We start from the raw sequence: 19,070 nt of genomic DNA, 5'->3' as shown, positions 1-19,070 counted from the left end.
AGTTTGTTTGTCCAATGATTGCCTTTCTATTTCTGTACAAGCTGGCATAAATTTTATTCAATTTTAGATTTCTGATTGGCTAATGGGTACATAAGAATCTGTGGGAGGTAATATATACTGAAAGTGGTGCTTTGATCTATTTATTCACTTGTGGTAATATCTGCCTTTTGTTAATGATGTTCTGAAACAACTTAAAAGAACTTGTGGGCTTATGATATTCGGTCCATATGAATTTGTGAACTTGAGAACTAGTGATAATGGGTCCATCTGAATGTTATTGCTGATTTGCAACAAGCTGAAGCTCCTTTGTTGCAGATATGAAAGGCCAAACTATTTTGATTCAGCCTCATGTGGGCCAGCTGTGGAAATGAAAGAAAAAAACTTGAATGAGCATCATGTGAACCCGTTATTGTTCTCTTCAGGTTGTTTTATTTCCAGGTTGTGGCATGGAGGCAAATGAGCTTGCACTGATGATCACACTTCGCTTAGAAATTAATTTTTCCATCCTTAAGAATGGCCACTCTTCAAATGTCATCCACTTCACCGTCTCTAATTTTTTGCCGCAAGAAAGAGGCAAACTCTTACTCTGTGCTATTTTCAGTTCTTTTCCCTGCCACTTGGATGCTCCAACGTGGAAAGGTAGGGGAAATGACTTCCCTGCCCCTGCCTATGAGCGCTCACCATTCTTTCCCCGCCACCATTCTCTCCAGCGGTCGTAGAACTTCTTTGCATCGAACAAGTTGGTGACGCACACATAGTCGTAGGCACGGATCTTGGGCGAGTTGGACGTTTAGGCAGTCTGTGAAGCCCGACGAGTCGACGTAGAAGCGCCCAGAGATGACTTGCGCCCCAATGCTAACACCCTTGTCTATGCGGACGACGCGCACCTAGTCGTACCGGCGGGACGCGATGCGGTCGGCCTCGGGCATGGCACCGGCCTGTAGAGCGCTTCCTCAAGGTCGCCCTTGATGGTGTGCGCACCCAGGTTCTTTTGCATGCCCTGGTAGCCAGACCGCAATACTCGAGGAGGATGGCCCCATTGAGACGCTTGTAGCGGCGACAAGGTTGCCCAGGGTCAGCACCAGAGCGCTCATAGGAAGGGACAGGGAAGTCATTTCCCCTGTCTTGCCACGTTATAGCGTCTAGGTGGCAGGGAAAGAACTGAAAATGACACACGAGTAAGAGTTTGCCTCTTTCTTGTGGCAAAAAATTAGGTATAGTGAAGTGGATGGCATTTGAAGAGTGGCCATTGTTAAGGATGGCAAAAAATTAATTTTCCCGCTACATGGTTGATGGATATGGGCCACACGAGTGCTAGGTGGGCCTAGGATTCTGTAGAGGTCCAACTTGAGGCCCGGTCTGCTTCTCATCTACCCAGTTTTGGGAGGATTCCTGGATTTTTTACATTTTTATTTTAAAATCCAATATTGCCCATTTTGAAAAATTGCAAGCATAGACTCTTGTCGCCCGTTGGAAGCAGAAGAATAAATTTTATGTCCCGGATCCTAATAACATGAAGTAGAAGAAGAGACGTCAGAAGACCACAAGGATTTGTAATGACATGTATCAATCCAAAGCCGAGCGTCATGTGAAATAGTACATCAAGTGTAACAGAAATGTACACAGTTTCAAGAAAGGCACCCAAGGTCAAGCAGGTGGCAACGACTGTGAATCAGGTTTTTTTGGATCGGGTTCCGATGGGAGGTGTCCCTGACCTTGTTGTTTAACTTCTTCATCCACATATTATGGAGTTATATGATCAATTGTGATCATGTCGTAGCGAATAATTTGTAATAAACATTACTATATGTAATTTGTATTGTCAGACTTATTATTTTCATGTTGTAATAACTATCTAATGAACTGTGTTGGTATTGTAATATTGTTATGTTTTAATTTCCTGTTATGATGCATACTTGTTATTGACTTATTGTAATATTCTATTATGTTTAATTATTTACTAATGTTATATCTTATCAAAGTGACATGGGTTCCTAGAGGACCCACCCCTTTAGAGTGTCACACTGGTATGAGCGTATGTTGTGCTTATGTGGTGAACGAGCACATATGTCAACATCCTTCGAGATGGAGATCTTTGATAGGAGGTTCTTCATGTGTCCCAAATTTGACTTTGATTTCAAGATATGATCATCTTTCCTACTCTGTCACACCTGCCAAATCCATATTGCGAACTACAATCATTATGCAACCTATACTTATTAAACAACCCTTCCACTTCAAGGAATGGATCGATGTGGTTAGGCCACCATTCAATGAGGGTTGGATCAGAGAGACCGAACGAGAAGGAAGTACGAGATTATAATGAAGGAAGCATGATAGAGGCAGGTGGCACGTTGTCCATGGCAAGAAGAACATTAGCGGTGAGAACAAGAACTCAAATGGCAGGCTGAGGACCTACAAAGGCGAGAGAATGAACACCATCTTTGGGAAGACATTTTAAGAAGATAGGAGGCCAAACTTTGGAAGCGTGAGGAACTTTTTTAGAGGCGTCAAGCTCTACTATGTCACCAGAAAGATGATGAGCGCGAAATGACATGTGAGAGAAGGAGGAAAAATCTTCGGTCCATGCAATAGTGTCCATGTTTTATCACTTGTATTGTAAAATTTACAACCATATACCACGAACTTAGCATTCGTCGTAGACGTTTCACTTTGCAAATCAAATTGCCACTACAACTCTAGCCCTAAAATTAGTCCTTTTTTTTAAATACAACCTGTCACCCGTTCATAGGACCTGCCGCCCTTCAAACGGGCAACAGGTTGCACGCCTTGTCTACACTAGCATGTCACGTTGACCTGTCGCTTGTTGGAAAGATGACACGAGGCTAGATTTGCAATTTTTCAAAATAGCCGCATATATTTACAAATATTTGATTTTAAAAATATAAAAATAAAAATATCTGGATTCCTTGTCGGTCGATCCACCGAGCCCATACTAGCTTTAAGATTGGTGTAATATAGAATCGGATGTATCCTTTCTTTTTTTTTATCTTGTCCTCCCGAATCATGACTCCCCTGATGTTGCCGTGGAGCTGCCACCGTCGCTGACTTAGGGTTCGAGGTTGGAGGAGCCTCCTCTCCCTCGACCACTTTAGAGGTAATACTAGGGAGGTAGGCTAAGTGGTGGCAGGCGGTGGGCACAGTGATGAGGTGGTGGGGATGTGACCGTCCGTGGATTGTGGAGGACCACTGGTTAGTAAGGGTCGAAGCAATGAGGTCTCAGCTAGAGAGACTGTGGACTCTCGGGGAGGAGACGGCGGTGGAGGAGGACGGTGGGCGATTTTAAGCGATAGAGAGGCGGCGAGGGTGTCAATAGTCATGGACGATGGAAGAGGGGCGGGTAGCGGTGTGACGAACATTCGCGACGCCATCAGCTACAAGAGTGATGATGCCATGGAGCGTGGGCGGTGCTAGGGAAGGCCACCCGAGGTGGTGGAGAACATGGCAGCGGCAAAATAAGCAGTGGGCCGGCTGATTTTTGTCATCAAAGACCCCTCCATTTTGGTTCATCAATCTGCATCAACTTTGCAATCTTTTCTAGAAAAAAATCAATTTTCCAATGAATGCAATATAAAAAGTCACCATCAATTTTCAATTTTCTTCTTGTGGAAAAAATTCAGATTATCTCCACACGAACAGTGTGGGAAAGGTACAGACACTAAACCATTTTTTATTTTTTTTTGCAAATAATCCGGAACGATGCTGTACCGAAACATTATCAAGTCAAATCATGCTCTCTTGAAACGGAGCACGTACTCGTGCGACGTGGGAGAAGACTTGGAGGAGCGAGCTTCGGTAGATGAGAAAGGGACCATCGAGTTTTCCGCACTCCGCAGTACAGCGCATCCCCGGGCGGCACGCTTTGAAAGGTCGAAGAACTCGCCTGCCTCCACCGTCCGCCTCTATCCATCTCCGTTTCCCTGCAGCGGAAAACCTACGACCGAAGGCGAATTCCTGCCTCACGCGGTTTCTTCTCCAACCCCAAAGGTGAGAGTGCTGTACGGGAAATAGGCTTGTTTTGATGGATTTGGGTGGGTTTTGCGGGGGAATTCAGAGGGGCGATCGGGCCCAAAACGCTGGTGGCTTTTGTTGGGTCATATCGGCGCTTGGGTTCTTGTAAACTTTGTGTTGATTGGCTGTTCAAGCCTGGTCCGATTCGTTGGCATGGAATTAACGATCGGGAGTTGGGAGGTTTTGGGTTCGTGGTTCCTTACGCTGCTGCTGGTTTTGGCTGATTGTAACGTTTATGCTACACAAGGAGTTGACTGAAAGGAATGGCCTTAATTGTTTCTGGAGGTGCACATCGATTTTAATTTACACGTGATTGTGCATACGCCGTGAAGATCTGAAGGTTCCTTAGCCTCATAGCTGGTGATTCTGAGTCGATTATGCTCTGTTTGAGCTTTAATTCCCATGGACTGCTGCAGAGCTTGATTACGGAAAGGTGCCCAGTGTATACTTATAAAGGCTGCTTGCTAGTTTCATGTTGTTAGGAACCTCGCTTGTTAGAAGATACTCTACCCCTTCACAAATATTTGAGATTTCTCAATATAAATGATCAAACTTCCTTAATTTTGACTGCTAATGTATACAAAAGCATCTAGGTTGGTTATATGGAAATACTACCGTTCAATTTTTTTATTCGTGCAAAGTACTTTCAAAACACAATAACTTTAAACTTCATTTAGACATGTTACTATAGAATTGGTACTCTGAGTTGCTGCTTATTGGAGACCTTATCTTATCCAAAGGGTCATATCTTTACTATATAAAACATGAGTTGGTTTTCGTATCACCTCTTCCTCCCTACTCTTCTCTCATCTAATAATAACCCTTAAAGTTTGAATAATTTACCCACTTTTATCATCTATTCTTATCCTCTAGCCTCCCCGTCTCATTACCGCTACAGATATGGGTACTGTCTTACTAATAAAAATAAATAAAGAAATTAGAAGAAAAATAGCGGATAACCTCCTGCTCCTTTTTCAAATACCATCTGAAATTAAACTACAAAATCGCTCTCGACGTATTCGTTCGGCGACGCTCCCATAGCACATCCATATCTCATACCTTGAGTTTGTACTTGATGTTATCGCATCCATTATTTATGTTTTCATTGCAACGCATGGACACTTAGCTAGTATATTTTTAAATAGAGGGAGTATTTGTTCTTGTTTTGGTCAGGCACTCATGGGCGTTACTTCAAAATTTGGTTAAGGTTATCATCGTTTCAATAAAGAATTAGGCTCTTGTTACTGCTTACTTTTGCTTATTGAAATTTTGAATATGAATAAATGTTCACATTCATGGTCTTTCCACATTGCTTTAATAAGTTTCTGCCTTGCTAATAAGATTAGTTGTTGTTTTGTGTTTCTTAAAAGGGTTAATGGGGTCAGAAGGACCTCCTGCTGTGACTATTCATGTTACTGGATTTAAGAAATTTCATGGGGTTGCTGAGAACCCAACCGAGAAAATTGTGAGCAATCTTAAATCTTTCATGGAAAAGAGAGGGTTGCCCAAAAACCTTATACTTGGAAGCTGCACAGTTCTCGAAGCTGCTGGGGAGGGGGCACTTGGAACATTATATGAAGTTCTAGAATCTACTATTGGAGACAGAGCGAATGGGTCATCAGTTCAGGGGCAAGTAATTTGGGTTAGTGCTGACCTTATTAATCTTTGTAGATAGTTTGTCCTAGGATCATACTAGATGAAGCAGCTTTCCTTTAGCCTTCAGCTCAAAGGTTTATGTTCTGCTGTTTTCTGTGTTTGTACTATCGCAGCCAGGAACTATCTCGGTTCAACTAGCATGTTTCTTCATGCATGCTAACTGAAATTATGAGTTCTGTGGATATACAAGTTAATATTACTTGATTTGGACAACTTAGTGTAAATTTTTGCTTCCTACATTATTAAAGAAACATCCCAGTTCAGAAAAAGGACAATTACCATTTGCAATCATCACCTTCTAGGCTTCTGCAGACCTGCAGTTTTCATTGATTAGTACTTCAGGAATCAGGATTGCATTTGACTGTGTGGGTACCTAATGCTGGAGCTCCAATTTTTGGGGCAGCTGATGCCTGTTAGTTTATATATTTTGTCTCACAGTGAAACTACACTTAACATTTACAAGATTGTTAAGTTGTAACTGGAAATTATTAGAAATTTTGAGAACAAAACATAAGTTTCTTAAGTGATAACTGGAAATCAATGCTTCAGTTGCCATCCACCCTTGATCTTGTGCATTGTCATGTTTTCTGTCCGAAAAGAACACAAAGTTTCTAGTTTGTATTCGATGTCAGTTGAACTAATTTTTGTATGGGTCATTTTCAGATCCACTTTGGGGCCAGCAGTGGTTTAACAAGGTTTGCCCTTGAGAATCAAGCTGTTAATGAAGCCACCTTTGCTTGTCCGGATGAGCTAGGATGGAAACCTCAGGTTGCGTTATTGCCTATATATATTATCTACACCTACAAACAAACCTTGCCGTTATGTTTTATCAGCTTCATTGTTCCCATGCAGAGGGTCCCTATTGTTCCATCTGATGGAAGCATCTCACGGACGAGAGAGGTAAAGGTGAAAATGTTTATATCTTAGAATTGATGCTTGTCTGTTGAAATATAACTGCATCTGAAGCATTATTTATCTTAAGGTTAATGAAATTTTCATTATGACCAGACTACTCTTCCAGTGAATGAATTCACCAAGACACTCCGAAAGATAGGCTATGATGTGATGCCTTCAGATGATGCTGGTCGATTCATATGCAACTATGTGTACTACCACTCTCTTCGGTTCGCAGAGCAACACGGCATCAAATCTCTGTTTGTGCATGTGCCCCTTTTCTTGACAATCGATGAGGAGGTTCAGATGCATTTTGTTGCTTCCCTTCTTGAAGTTCTTGCTTCCTTGAACTATGAACAACAGTTCATTTAAAGGTAGGTCTACTTGGACAAAGGGATTTACACCACAATGAAGGCTTGGACAAATGTTTCTAAACTCGAAACTGCCATGAATGTCTGCAGAGTAAAGATTTAGCATGCCCAAGTGCAGAAAAACAGGGTCAGGTAGTTTACTGTGAAAGTTTTTGTAATAATGTAAATAATATATTATCATCACAGCAAAGATGGTGTGGCCATTTGGTGATATTATTCATGTTCGTAAGGTTGTGTTTGGTGATATTGTTCATGTTCATGTCGTGCTGGTATGCCATCATGTTGTTCTAGCCAAAGCCTGAGAAGTGAAAACTTGTATTGTTTTCAACAAAGTCAGACAACTTTGGAATGGATGCATTGCATGGAAGACATTTGTTGACGCTGCATCTTTCGATCTTTCATTTGCCCTTGTGATGTCGATCTATCGGATCTCCTAGTTACAGAAGTACCTTTTCTCCTTTCTGTGATGTTCAGGATACAAGCAGTAAGCAAAGTATACTGTGAATCTTCTGCTGTCAGCCGAGCTGCTTGCCACTTTGCAAGAATCTTGGATGCACGATGGCGAAGCCTCTGCTTGTATGGACTTCACAGTTTAGAGTTCAGACATCAGAATCTTCAAACCATCAGCAGAAGCCGTGTCATGTGTTTGCTGGAATCTGAACGGCCTGAAACTTACAGCGTCTCGGGCCTACTACCAAAAATTGTTTTAGTGATGCTATAACACTGCTACCTTTAGTTTATTGTATCTTTAGCATTCTCGATGAGGCTTCTCCGACCTCACCTTCGTGACGATGCCGTCGTCGTTTCCACATTTTAAGTACAACAAGGAGCTCACTCTAAACTGCTTCTATCAGATTTCTTCAGGTAACTTCAATATTTGGTCACAGCCATGGTGTCCCATATGGAATAAAATGCATGCATACTTAAACATCAACACTCAAGGGGAGCAAATACCTAACAAAGTCTCTGATTGTGACTCCCAAATTCTAAAAGTTGGAATGAGGAAAAAATTACTCACGTTTTTGGGCAATAAGCTTCACAATCTATTTTGTAGGTTGAGTTTCTCAACACGAAGGAGAGGACATCCTATATTGGAAACCAGCAGCATCTGGTATTTGCATAGCCAAGGATGCTTATAGGCACCTCGCAAGTCAAAATGTTCAGCCCATTCCACAAGAAGGTGAGAGATCCCTACCTATGCTAATACTGAATTTGCTGAATCAAATCTGGAAAGATAGGTTCATGCAGCCAAGAGTCAAAACTTTTGCCTGGAGATTACTGAGGCAAGCCATAGCCACAGGAGAAAGAGCAGGAAGATACTCCTCTCACATAGACGAATAATGCAAAAGGTGTGGCATTAGAGAAAATGAACATCACTTGTTTTTCACATGTATTTTTGCTAGGGCTGTTTGGTTCACAGCTGACCCTCCTTTAATATATGATGTTCTACCAGAAGATGACACTACGATTCAATCTCCAATTATTATTTTTGTTTCGAACATGTGCTCATAATATTCAGATCCACAAAGTTTTTACAACTCTTTGGTTTATTTGGAAAACTCGAAATGATCATAGGTTTAATTAAAAAGATTGGATTGTTCAGCAAGTTCACCATTTAACCAATGCCACCGTCCAAGCTTCAAATCCTTTTGCTGGTACACGGCAAAATAAACAGCACATACAAGAGCAGGAGAAGAGAACTGAGCTCACCATGCACTCCCAGAATGTACAAGACAAATGGAAGCACAAGTTATAGAAGAACATAAGCACCTAGGAGGACCAGCCCGAGCACAACAAGAGGACATCACCATTTTAGTGCAACGCATCCAGGAAGGGGAACAGGGTCAACCGCAACCTCAAAGGCAACAAAATATTTCAGGTATGCAGAATAATTTGAGGACTTCGCTCCTAGGTCCAAGGAGTTACACTGATGCCGTCATCCTCCCCGACACACAAATAACTGAACCTCGCAAAGCAGGATTGGGAATCTTCATTCGCCACATAGCAGCAAATACACCTTTTGCAGGTATATTCATCACGACATAGATCTTTGAAGTTCAAGGACCTTTGATGGCGGAAGCACAAGCTGTCAGACTTGCAGCTAAAGTGGTGAAGACTCTAGGCCTCAACCAAATGACATACATTTCAGATAATCAAACTTCGGTGACGGCTCTTCACAAAGGTGATATCATTACTGCATTGGGTCACTAGAATTTGAGACCCATTCTTGCTGAGATCATAAACAGCAATAGAGAAATACAATTTGAAGCTAGAAAGATTCGAAGAGAGGTAAACAAGATAGCACACAGCCTGGCCAGGAAAGCTTGAAATCAATCTGACAGGCCGGTTACTTCTTTCATGTGTAACAATCTCCTTCATGATCAACAATGCCCAGTAGTTGAGGCATTACAATCTTCTTACTGGGGTGACTTTCACCTTTGTAGAATTATTTGTGTTTGAATGAAACTCCGCTTTTTATCAAAAAAAAAAAAAAGTACAACGAGGAATTGAGCTCTTGGGCATGAGAAACTTAGGTGCCAGGCAAGCGTATCAACTTTTTGCAGGCTACCAAACACGATCTATGTAGACTATCGACGATTCATAAATTACCGATCTAATGAACTTGTTGAACAATAGGGGTGTTTTGAGTAGACGAATCACAAGAGAAACACATATAGGTTTTTAGATATGTTCGGATCTCCCTGAGGATAATAATCCTACATCATGTTTGTCTTGGATTGATCTGAGCATGTTATAAGGGAGTGTAGTTAGTCTAGATATATCTAAATCTAGTTGCCAACTTCTTTGGCTTCTGTTGGTTTGTATGGGCTTGTGAAACTTGTATCGCTTGAGATGACTTGTTCTAGGTTGTCCTCCGTAAGGCCCCTCTGTCTCGTATATATATGGGGGTGTCGTACGTCATTTGGACTCTTCCTTTCTATTTTTGGCGATAGAACTTCCTGGATATGGGACGTATTAGGTATCTGTGAGTAGTTCTTTTTTTCTTTTAGGGATCCCCTTATCAGAGATAAAGATATGCTCCGAGGATTACGGGACACCCTGGGATACCCGGATATAGTGACTATCCATTGTTCATCGTCAAGCCCTCCGTTAGAACGTGAAATGAGGCTTCGATGGTTCAAGTATATAGCCAACAAAGATAATCTTTGTGTCTGACCATATCATCGAGTAAACTTGGACTTCTGATTAGGATAAAACATCTAACCAGGGTTCCTAGGTCTTTAAGATCACCTACTCGGGATATCGAACGCCTCTGAGTTCTCAGAAGAGTTCTCGAGAAGGTATTCTGTCTGGGTAGATTCTTTAGTTGTCCCAAAAAATTATTCTATCCTTGCCAAGTACAAAAGAGATAAGACTCGTCGCTGACTTAGGCTAAGAAGTTGAACCATGGCAACGGAAAGTTTGCATGGTTGTGAAAAAAATTCTTTATCATGAATGCGAAGGGATTGTTGCTCCATCCTTTCAATTGCTCTCATGCCTTGGAAAACTCAATGGGTAAATGATTGCACCGGAGTCTGCCTCTTTGTCCGCGTTAGTCAGTTGAAAAGACGTAGCTTTGATGACCAAGCATCATTTGGGCACTCGCGGCTATACCGTAGCTACACCCGGAGTTAAAGCTTGTTAGGTTAGGTGTCTCACCTCCTGATCCATTGGTATATATAAACCTTTGAGCACCGGATCTCAGCTGCACCACACTCAAGTTTGATCATGGATTCTCCTCCTTCTCCTGAGTACATGGCCTCTTCTCCCGACTACTCACCTTCTTCCCCCGAGCACACACCCTTCACTCATCCATCGTCTCTGACATAGTCTGATTCAATGGTGAAGGTCATTGATGTCTCCTCTGACAAGGAGGTTGAAGAAAGGGCTATGACTCACAGCGTCCCTATTAAAGACGTTAAGCTCCCAGCGCCTCAGGTCTAAGATGAGGTGGATTGGGATCTTTTGGAGGTGGAAATAGAGGAGGAAGAAGCGGAGGCTAAGGCGGAGAAGAAGGAGGCATCCGACGACATCTCCGTTAAAGACGGCAAGACGCTCTGCCACTTCATCCTCTCCTTCCTCGTGTTATTCTAGCGAGGATGGCCAAAAGGAGTAGCTAAGGCTGCGACTCTGGCGATGGTGGTTGGGAGTTAATCCCTCAGCTAAGGCGTGGTCGTAGAGCAGCAACCCGTGGTGGGGAGTCCAAATCATAGTCATCAAAGACGTCGATGATCATAGGCTGCGACACCGATGAGTTCAGCAAGGAGTTAGGGAGCCACTGACCTTAACCTCTCATTGGGCAGGTTAAAGCAGTTTCTCCTTTCTCTTCTCTAGGTAGCTCTTTTAGGACTTTTTGTAATCATCTCTCCTATGCTTATATGTAAAAGAGCTCAAAAATCTTGTTAAATGAAAGATTCCTACTTCTACTAGAATACATGTGTATGACTATAATACTTCTTTTGAATACAAGTTTTAACAAGTGTACGGTATCTCTTTCTGATAGTTTTGAGATTTGTGGAATTTATTATCTGGATGCTTGCCGCGACAACCATAGGCTTGATTCTAAGCGGAAAACATCTAGGTTTTTAGGCACTCGGAGATTCGATAAGGTCGTTTGCAATCCCTAAAAGAAAATTCTTCTCTTTTCATTAGAAAAAAGATATACATGACAAGTTTTGTACTTCTATATGTATGAAGGGACTGACTATCAAGGAAGGATTTCCGGATAGGCAGTTCAAAAAACTGAGTGCGCACGCGAGTATAAGTTCCTGATTTACGGCTTATCTCAGTTTTTTAAGGCATTTGTTTGAAGATAGGCGAAAAGATATATATTATTAATATGATAACTAATATTACAAAAATAAATATATTCTAAGTCCTTACATGTAGAACTTACGGAGTTGGTCAATATTTTAAGAGTTTTTAAGGACTTCACCATCTTCCATAGCTATCCTATATGATTAGACCACCCTATAGGGACCCTCCCACTTTGAAAATAGTTTGTTGCTATTTTTCTTGCTTTGTACGAGACGTAGAACCAGATCTCCGGGTTCAAAAGATCTTTTATGGATGTTCGGAAGCCCAGGCTTTAGCAAAGGCGGATAAGTGGTTGAAGACGCGGGTTTTGATTCCCTGCATGCACTCGTTTTCTAGCAGCCCTAGGCTCTGGAGGATCCCGCCATGCCGGAGGCCCCACGCCGAGGTAAAAGCAGACAGGTTGTACCGCTCCCAGCTTCGTGCCAGGGCCACCTGCTGCTACCGCTCCGCAAGAGTAGGGGGCCTAGGATCATCTCCGCGATCTCCACTGCGAGCTCCAGCGTGAGGCAGCTCTTTGGAAGAAAAAAGATGGCTCACATCAGCAGATCAAAAACCAAACTACAAAGGGAACTCACCAGCACTGACAGGCGGGCTGGAATACACCTTCGGCCACTCTTTCGCACCTTGCTCAAAGACGCAGTTCCAGCCTGTCTGAAGGGGCCGAACGCGTAACATGGTGAACTCCTCCACGAGGTCACGCATGCTCATCTTTTCGGCCACCCTTCGGAGAAGGACCAGCCGTGAGGCAAACTGGTTGTCCGTAATCCCCGTCTCCGGCTCCGGAACATATGCGATATCTCGGTTCATGGAACGAAGGGGCGAGGCAGGGCCGACATTGTAGTAGAACCACCACTGGAACCAGCCGGTATACCACCGGCCGTTAATGATCTTCGCTAGGAAGGTATCACGATACTGCGGTCGTATCTGGAAGTTGACACTCCCAAAGCAAAGGGGCCTCTTCGTCCCCTCGACCTTGATCAACTTCGGTTAGCAGCTGGCAAAGCGGAGGGCCGCTAAGAAATCCACCCTCCCTTCGCACCCCTCCACTCGCATGGCCCACCCAAAGGTGGCCAGGCGGGCAATGGCGTTGGCGTGGAGTTGCGGAAGGTCCACGTAGAAGTGGAAAAGCATCTCCTCAAGCAACGACACCGAGGGAAAACCCAGGCCCACCTCGAAGAAGGCCTCAAACACCACGACCTCATGGGTCAGGGGCTTTAGGACCTCCTCGCCCATCGGAGGCCGAGTGACAGCTTGGGATGGAATCTTCCCCTCCCTAACCATTCGGTCGAGCTCCTCATCACCAATGACAGATGCCCCCAGTGCGGTGGTTTGCTGGGAGTGACTTTTGCTGGCACGTCGGAGCTCCACTCCTGGCGGCAGCCCCATCAGCAACGGGAAAGTCGGCGCCACCTGAGGGTCCCCCATCCGTGCGAGGTACTCAAGCTAGCCATACTAACCGCAGGAGGATGGCGAAAGGCGTTGGATTACGAGCGAGAGAAGAGTAGGGATCAAAGGACAACTCACGCATAGCAAAAGACATCGAATACAAAGGCAGATGAGAACGAGGAGTTGGCGAAAAGGTCGCTCTAGGAAATCCCCCTCCTGCTACAAATAGGGAGCAACTTGCCCCCCACCCAAGCAGCAGGCACACGCGCCGTCCTTTCGCCTGCCAGACTGAAATCTTGGGGAAGCGAAACTGACTCCCTTGACCCCCCAACGACAAGATGACACGCGTCCCACACGCCGCCTGATAGGGCAGGACTGCACCTCTCCCCAGGGCGCATTCAATGCCCCCTGTCGCCAACGTCATCCAGCATGTCGTTCTGTCACCCGGGTCAAACTGTCCCGGACAAGCCAAGCGATACTTGAACCACGAGCCATCAACCGTAAGCCAGGGACCGCCGAAGGCCCTGCTCCAAAGGAACCGCGGGCCCGATAGCTCCGCTGGATACCCTCGCGAGGGGCTACTGTTGGGGGTCATTATCAAGGACCCCCGATGGCCCCTTGGCTTAATCAGCCCAGCCTCCCAAAGGCTCGGCCTCTCGAAGCCTCCGTCTTCCGAAGCCCTGGCCTTCCGAAGCCCTGCCTCCCGAAGGCTCAGCCCCCCAAAGGCTCGATCTTCCGAGGCCTCCGCCTTCCATAGCCCCGGCCTTCCAGAGCCCTACATCCCGGAGGCTCAGCCTCCCGAAGGCTCGTTCTCCCAAGGCCTCGGCCTCCCGCTGCCCAGGCCGGCTTCTCGGAGGCTACTTGGTGATTCATCAGGCCTCAGGATAGATTTGCCAAAAGGGAAGCACCGGTCGTACTTTGCCTGCGAGGAGGTGACCGGCATTAAATACCTAGGCTAGTGGACACCACTCTGACATCCCGACATGATGGAGGCTGCCCTGACACCCCTGACAGTGCGGTGTTGGGCCGCAGTTGGCGACCGGCTCGCCCCCTTCAGGGGGCAGGCACCACGATAATTACCACGGGGGATATTTATGTTCCTGATAGGGTAGAAGGTAGTTATCCGAGATAAGGCCTAGTAATTTGGTCAGATCCTGGATATTTGTATATTATGATATCTTATACGCCAAGCTACGCACAGCCCTATAAATAGGAGGCCATGATCCTCTGGGGAGAGAACGAGCAAGACAGAAAAAAAGACCCAAATGTGAAAACATACCAAGTCACACTGTGATACTCCTCCCAGAGTGATACATTTTTCTACCATTAATACATTCGTGGTGTTCCTTCCTCTCAAACTTCGTCTCCAAGCTTGAGTCTCCAACCATATTCCCTTCATTTCGTTCCCTTCCCGATTCCCTTCTCCGTTCTCATTCCCTTTATTTCCTCTCATCTCCAACAGCTTCCCTTCCAGGGTAATCTCGAAGGGAAAGGAGAGAGAATCCCGTCCTGGAGGGAATGACCTTGGGAATCCCTTCGTGACGGGAACCGTGAAGGAAAACTGTTGGAGCACTGAAGGGAATAAAAATCCTGTCGTGAAGGGATTCTGGACCCTGAAGGGAAACCGTTGGAGATGGTTTTAGAAGAAACTCTCGCGGTACTTGCTGGGGCAAGATGAACTCTTGCTCCAACAATAGTGAATGCTGGAGAATTCCTTGCAGGGAGGTTGGGGTTGAGCTTCCCATCGTACTTTTGGATTGGGCCCACTTTGAACTTCTCAGGCCATCATATTGATCGGAGCTCGGGATGTGAAGGCTTCGCAGACACCATCAAATTCTTCAAGAGGAGATGAAGGAGGACTATCATGCTTGTTCCTTCGAATAGGGGAGTCACGTCGACCGTCTCGTCCTGGAGATCTACGGACGTTATGATGACGATCATCTTCACAGCGTTCCTCACGGTGGTTGTCTATCACTCTTCACAGATCGTGCTTGTCGTGAGGGATGTGGTTCCTTAGGTCTTCCTGGTTTCTGTTCCTATGGATAGGGTAGTCACAATTTATTCCATAGGATTGCGCTCGAGCTCGACCACTCGAGCTTCCCGTCTGGGATCCCTTGACTTAGGGATGTCCACGTTCATGGCTCCTCAAACCATCACCTTGCTAGCTAGGGTGCCTAATGCTGTTGGGGTGATTGACTCGAGCCGCCTAGATATGAGCTACATCGAGTAGAGTCTTGAGTTGATTGACCATCGGGGTCAGATGATTCACCGGATTCAACTCGGGGAAGGACCTTATAATCATATAAGGCCCCTGGACATTAGCTTCTGGAGTACTGAAAACACCACTGCCCAGACTTGGTTGTGATTGAGTCGATGTTGCTCTGTGATCGCTATGTTGAGGGAGTTTGTCCCTCGATCTTGAAATCATTGCATGTGGAGGCATCACCTGAATAGCAGGTGTTCCCAGGCTAAGTCTACGTCAAATATCAGGGTTCACCTGACCCTATATTGTCCGTCGATGATGGGTAGTATCGGGAGCCTGCAAAGTTCCAGCTACAGATGTCCTTAGTGGCAATCCTCCGGCAGCACCGGTGCCATGGGCGGTAGATGTCGTTGCTGGATCCTCAGTGATTCCTACACCATTGTTTACCATAGCCTCTGGATCTTCCGCGTTTTGCTCGATGGGTGTGCCGTCAGCCCTAGCTGTAAACATGAATCGATATGTTTGACTGCTCTGGCCATCGATGGAACCGTTATCGCCACTTTCGTGACTTTCATCATCGCTATTGGTATCCATAAATTGGAGAACGTTGGGCTCCTAGGATCCCAGTCGAGGTGTCCCACCTCGCGGTATGCGTCCAATGGACTGGACTCGATAATACCAGTGTGGATCAATTCACCTTGATCGTCCTAGCGGTATGCCATTGTTCCGAAGGTGATCTCTGAACCGGCAGGAGACGATGCAAAGATGACTGCCGTTGACTCGAAGTGGTCGTAGAAGCCGATGGCAGAGAATCCAACACAAATACGCACTTGATACATGATCGATCCTGAAAAACAGATGAAGGTCCCTACCTGGCACGTCAATTGTTGAATATTAGTTCCTAACAATATGTTTGTAATTGAACAGGGGTACCTTCGAGATCGGGGATCGAGCAAGAAAGAAGACACACAATATAGATAAGTTCGAGGCCCCGGTGTGGAGTAATACCCTACGTCCTGTATGGAGGATGATGTATATGAATTGTATTGAGTACAAGCAAGGTGGCTAGACATATTACAATGGAGTAGATAGAATCTAAGCTAATCTAAGATGGAAATCGCCGAGTATCTCTGATGGCTATGGTCTTGATGCTTGTGTCGAATTGCCTATGTGTTGATCTATTGTAGTTTTTCGAGTTGTCCTTCTGGGGGTCTAGATCCCTGCCTTATATAAGGGTCCTGACGTTGCTCTGGAAATAGTCATAGTCGATATGGAGTCCATCGTCTTGTCAACCACGGCAAGGCAACCGAATCTAATCTTAATACTAGTCATACTCGAGTTGGTTAACTCAATCGAGATCTTCCTGTATAGGTCTCTTTGACCTCCAAGTATACCAGATCCCGCAAATTCCGGTCTATCATATTTGGAGTTGTTAAGAATGTGTACGATATACCTTATTTATGTACAGTATATTTCTTATACGTGTATACCTATAGCTAGATTTTTGACAGTAGTATTGGTGGGTATAGTGATTAGATCCATAGGTAGATGGACCTGACGATGCTAATCAGGTTCTGTGCACCATTAACAGTGGTCGCAGGGGTCGCCCTGGTGTGACAGAGAAGCAGAGGACCCCCTTTTTTTACAGGACCTAAGCAGGGGCATTGGTATAGGATGACCATAACGTAGAGGCACGATGCGAATTGAGATGGAGCTCGGCAAAGAGCAGAGCCGCGCAAATGAGCTAACCAAAACAACCGTGCGAGTTCAAGAGGCTGAGAAAATAAACTGCAAGTTCATGAGGCTACCTGAGACAACCAAGCCAAGAGCCTACCGTGCTGTAAAAAAAGTTTAACTACTGTATTATTTCTCCCTGTGGTTTGGAAAGAGAGAGCCTCTCACAACAGAGAAGGAGTGTATCGTACGTGTAACCGTTAAACTCAAGAAGTCCATGGCCGATCTCGTCAATTCAACTAAAGCTTCTACGACTGATCGTGTTAACATCCATGGGCTCACGTGGTTATAATCTAATCGAAATCAGTAATTAACTCACTAATTAGACTACATGCATGACATGTATCTTAGTTGCTTCATCTTGTTCAAGTTGCCATATATAAGCTAGCTGAATTGTTCTAGTTGCAACCGTGCACGCAGGGACCAGCTGCTGATACGCACCTACCTGCAGTTTGTCACGAACGGTTCATGCTTGATGAGCGTAACTAGGAGCGGGCATTTGGTTAATACGAGTACTTCGCTTCAGTTTTTCCGTTTTATAAAAAGTTGGTTTTTAAAACTAAAGACCGATTTACCTTAAGAAATATAAAAAACCAAACCTCATTAGCCTATTTATTTCAGAACTCCGTTTTAAATCGAAATCAGGGTGGACCGAAGCGTTCGCCACGCAGACAAGCAATGACAGAACTTGGACTGAGTGGGTGAGGGCAGGTACAGAGAGGCAGTGTGCTGCAGGATGTGGTAGTTGTGAAGTGGAAGTATTTAGAGGGATTATAGTATTACTATTGTGTGAGGCTCAAGTCGAAGGGGTATTTCTATGGTGCATGTATCAATTCGGTTTATTAGGTAAGTTTGGTTTTTGAAAGTTGAGAACCGAATTATGATAGAAACATAATAGTGTCAATTTATTTACCGAACAAGAAACAAGAAACCAAAGAAACCGCAAAAATGAATTATTTTGTTTCAAGTTCGGTTTCTATGTTTGGTTTTCAAATTATTTGCCCTGCCCTAGGTGTAGAGGTGAAAACTGTTCAGATATTATCTGGAAAATTCAGATTCGGATAACCTCAGTTTTGATATTTGTTGGATATCGTCAGATCGGATTCGAATTTGGATACGAATTCGGAATAATATTTTGTGTTGTATTCGGATAATTGTCGATTCAGATTTCCGAACTTTAGCCCAGACTCGATAAAGGAGAGAGAGGAATGAGACGGGCTTCGGCCGGGGAAATAATTGGATTTTGGCCCAAAGTATTTTTCTAGGGTTTTCTATTATCTTTCATTTTCCTTTTTTGTTTTCTATTGTCCAGTAAATCCATAATTGCAAATAGAAAACCAAAGAAATAGAATAACACTTCAAATGAATCTAGAAAAAATCCAACAAACAAAAGGGAGCATGATGGTTCAAACAAAATTATTTCTAGCTCATGTTAATGACTATAATTTAACTCTAAGTCTTATTTAACTATTTTTAATCAATTTTCTATTGTTGAGGTAATATCTTTAGTGTTAATTAACTTATGCACTATTAATTAATTTAGATGTTGATGAGGATGTTAAGGTGGACTTTTTGGAGGAAATTGAAAAATAATAATGTGGAGGCTAGCCGCTCCACTTACGACAACATCATTCGGTTCGTATTTATTTGAATTCATAAGTTATATGGCTTAATTTCTATCATATTAGATTTTATTGGACTAAAACCTCTAGGAGCAAGAGAACTTGGATGTTAATGAGGATGTGGTGGTGGAGGACTTTTTGGAGGAAATATATCAATGAGAATCTTAAGGCTGGCCACTCCATTTGCTAGGGCCATTAATGATATTGTGGATGAACAATTTAAGAGGTTTTCTCGTTACAAGAAATATATGTGACCTTATTCGTTTCGCATTTGTATTCAAGACTATTCGTATTTGTATCTATATTCGAAGATATTCGTATTCGTTCAAAATCCTTTTAAAATATACAAACAAA

General features: G+C 44.1%; 1 protein-coding gene across 2 annotated transcripts; it reads left to right on the top strand.

The window, feature by feature from the left end:
- Positions 1-3,733: 3,733 nt before the first annotated feature.
- Positions 3,734-7,206, top strand: LOC133912161 (uncharacterized). Of its 2 annotated transcripts, none has more exons than XM_062354768.1 (5): positions 3,734-4,008; positions 5,403-5,674; positions 6,352-6,456; positions 6,541-6,594; positions 6,697-7,206. In XM_062354768.1, the coding sequence occupies exons 2-5, from the start codon at positions 5,408-5,410 to the stop codon at positions 6,952-6,954; spliced, it is 684 nt and encodes a 227-aa protein (XP_062210752.1). In that variant the 5' UTR covers positions 3,734-4,008; positions 5,403-5,407; the 3' UTR covers positions 6,955-7,206. The 2 variants fall into 2 exon arrangements, with proteins under 2 accessions (XP_062210752.1, XP_062210760.1); XM_062354776.1 differs by having other exon boundaries at positions 3,737-4,008; positions 6,541-6,588.
- Positions 7,207-19,070: the final 11,864 nt, after the last annotated feature.

The sequence above is a fragment of the Phragmites australis genome, chromosome 1 (assembly GCF_958298935.1).
Source record: "Phragmites australis chromosome 1, lpPhrAust1.1, whole genome shotgun sequence".
NCBI lineage: Eukaryota > Viridiplantae > Streptophyta > Magnoliopsida > Poales > Poaceae > Phragmites > Phragmites australis.
The sequence above is the reverse complement of the archived record's forward strand: the minus strand, read 5'-3'. Positions and strand labels throughout refer to the sequence as shown.

Coding starts and splice junctions, on each gene's coding strand:
- LOC133912161 (XM_062354768.1), top strand. CDS start 5,408: ATGGGGTCAGAAGGACCTCCTGCTGTGACTATTCATGTTACTGGATTT. Junction 6,457..6,540: donor AGCTAGGATGGAAACCTCAG/GTTGCGTTATTG, acceptor GTTCCCATGCAG/AGGGTCCCTATTGTTCCATC. Junction 6,595..6,696: donor CACGGACGAGAGAGGTAAAG/GTGAAAATGTTT, acceptor CATTATGACCAG/ACTACTCTTCCAGTGAATGA.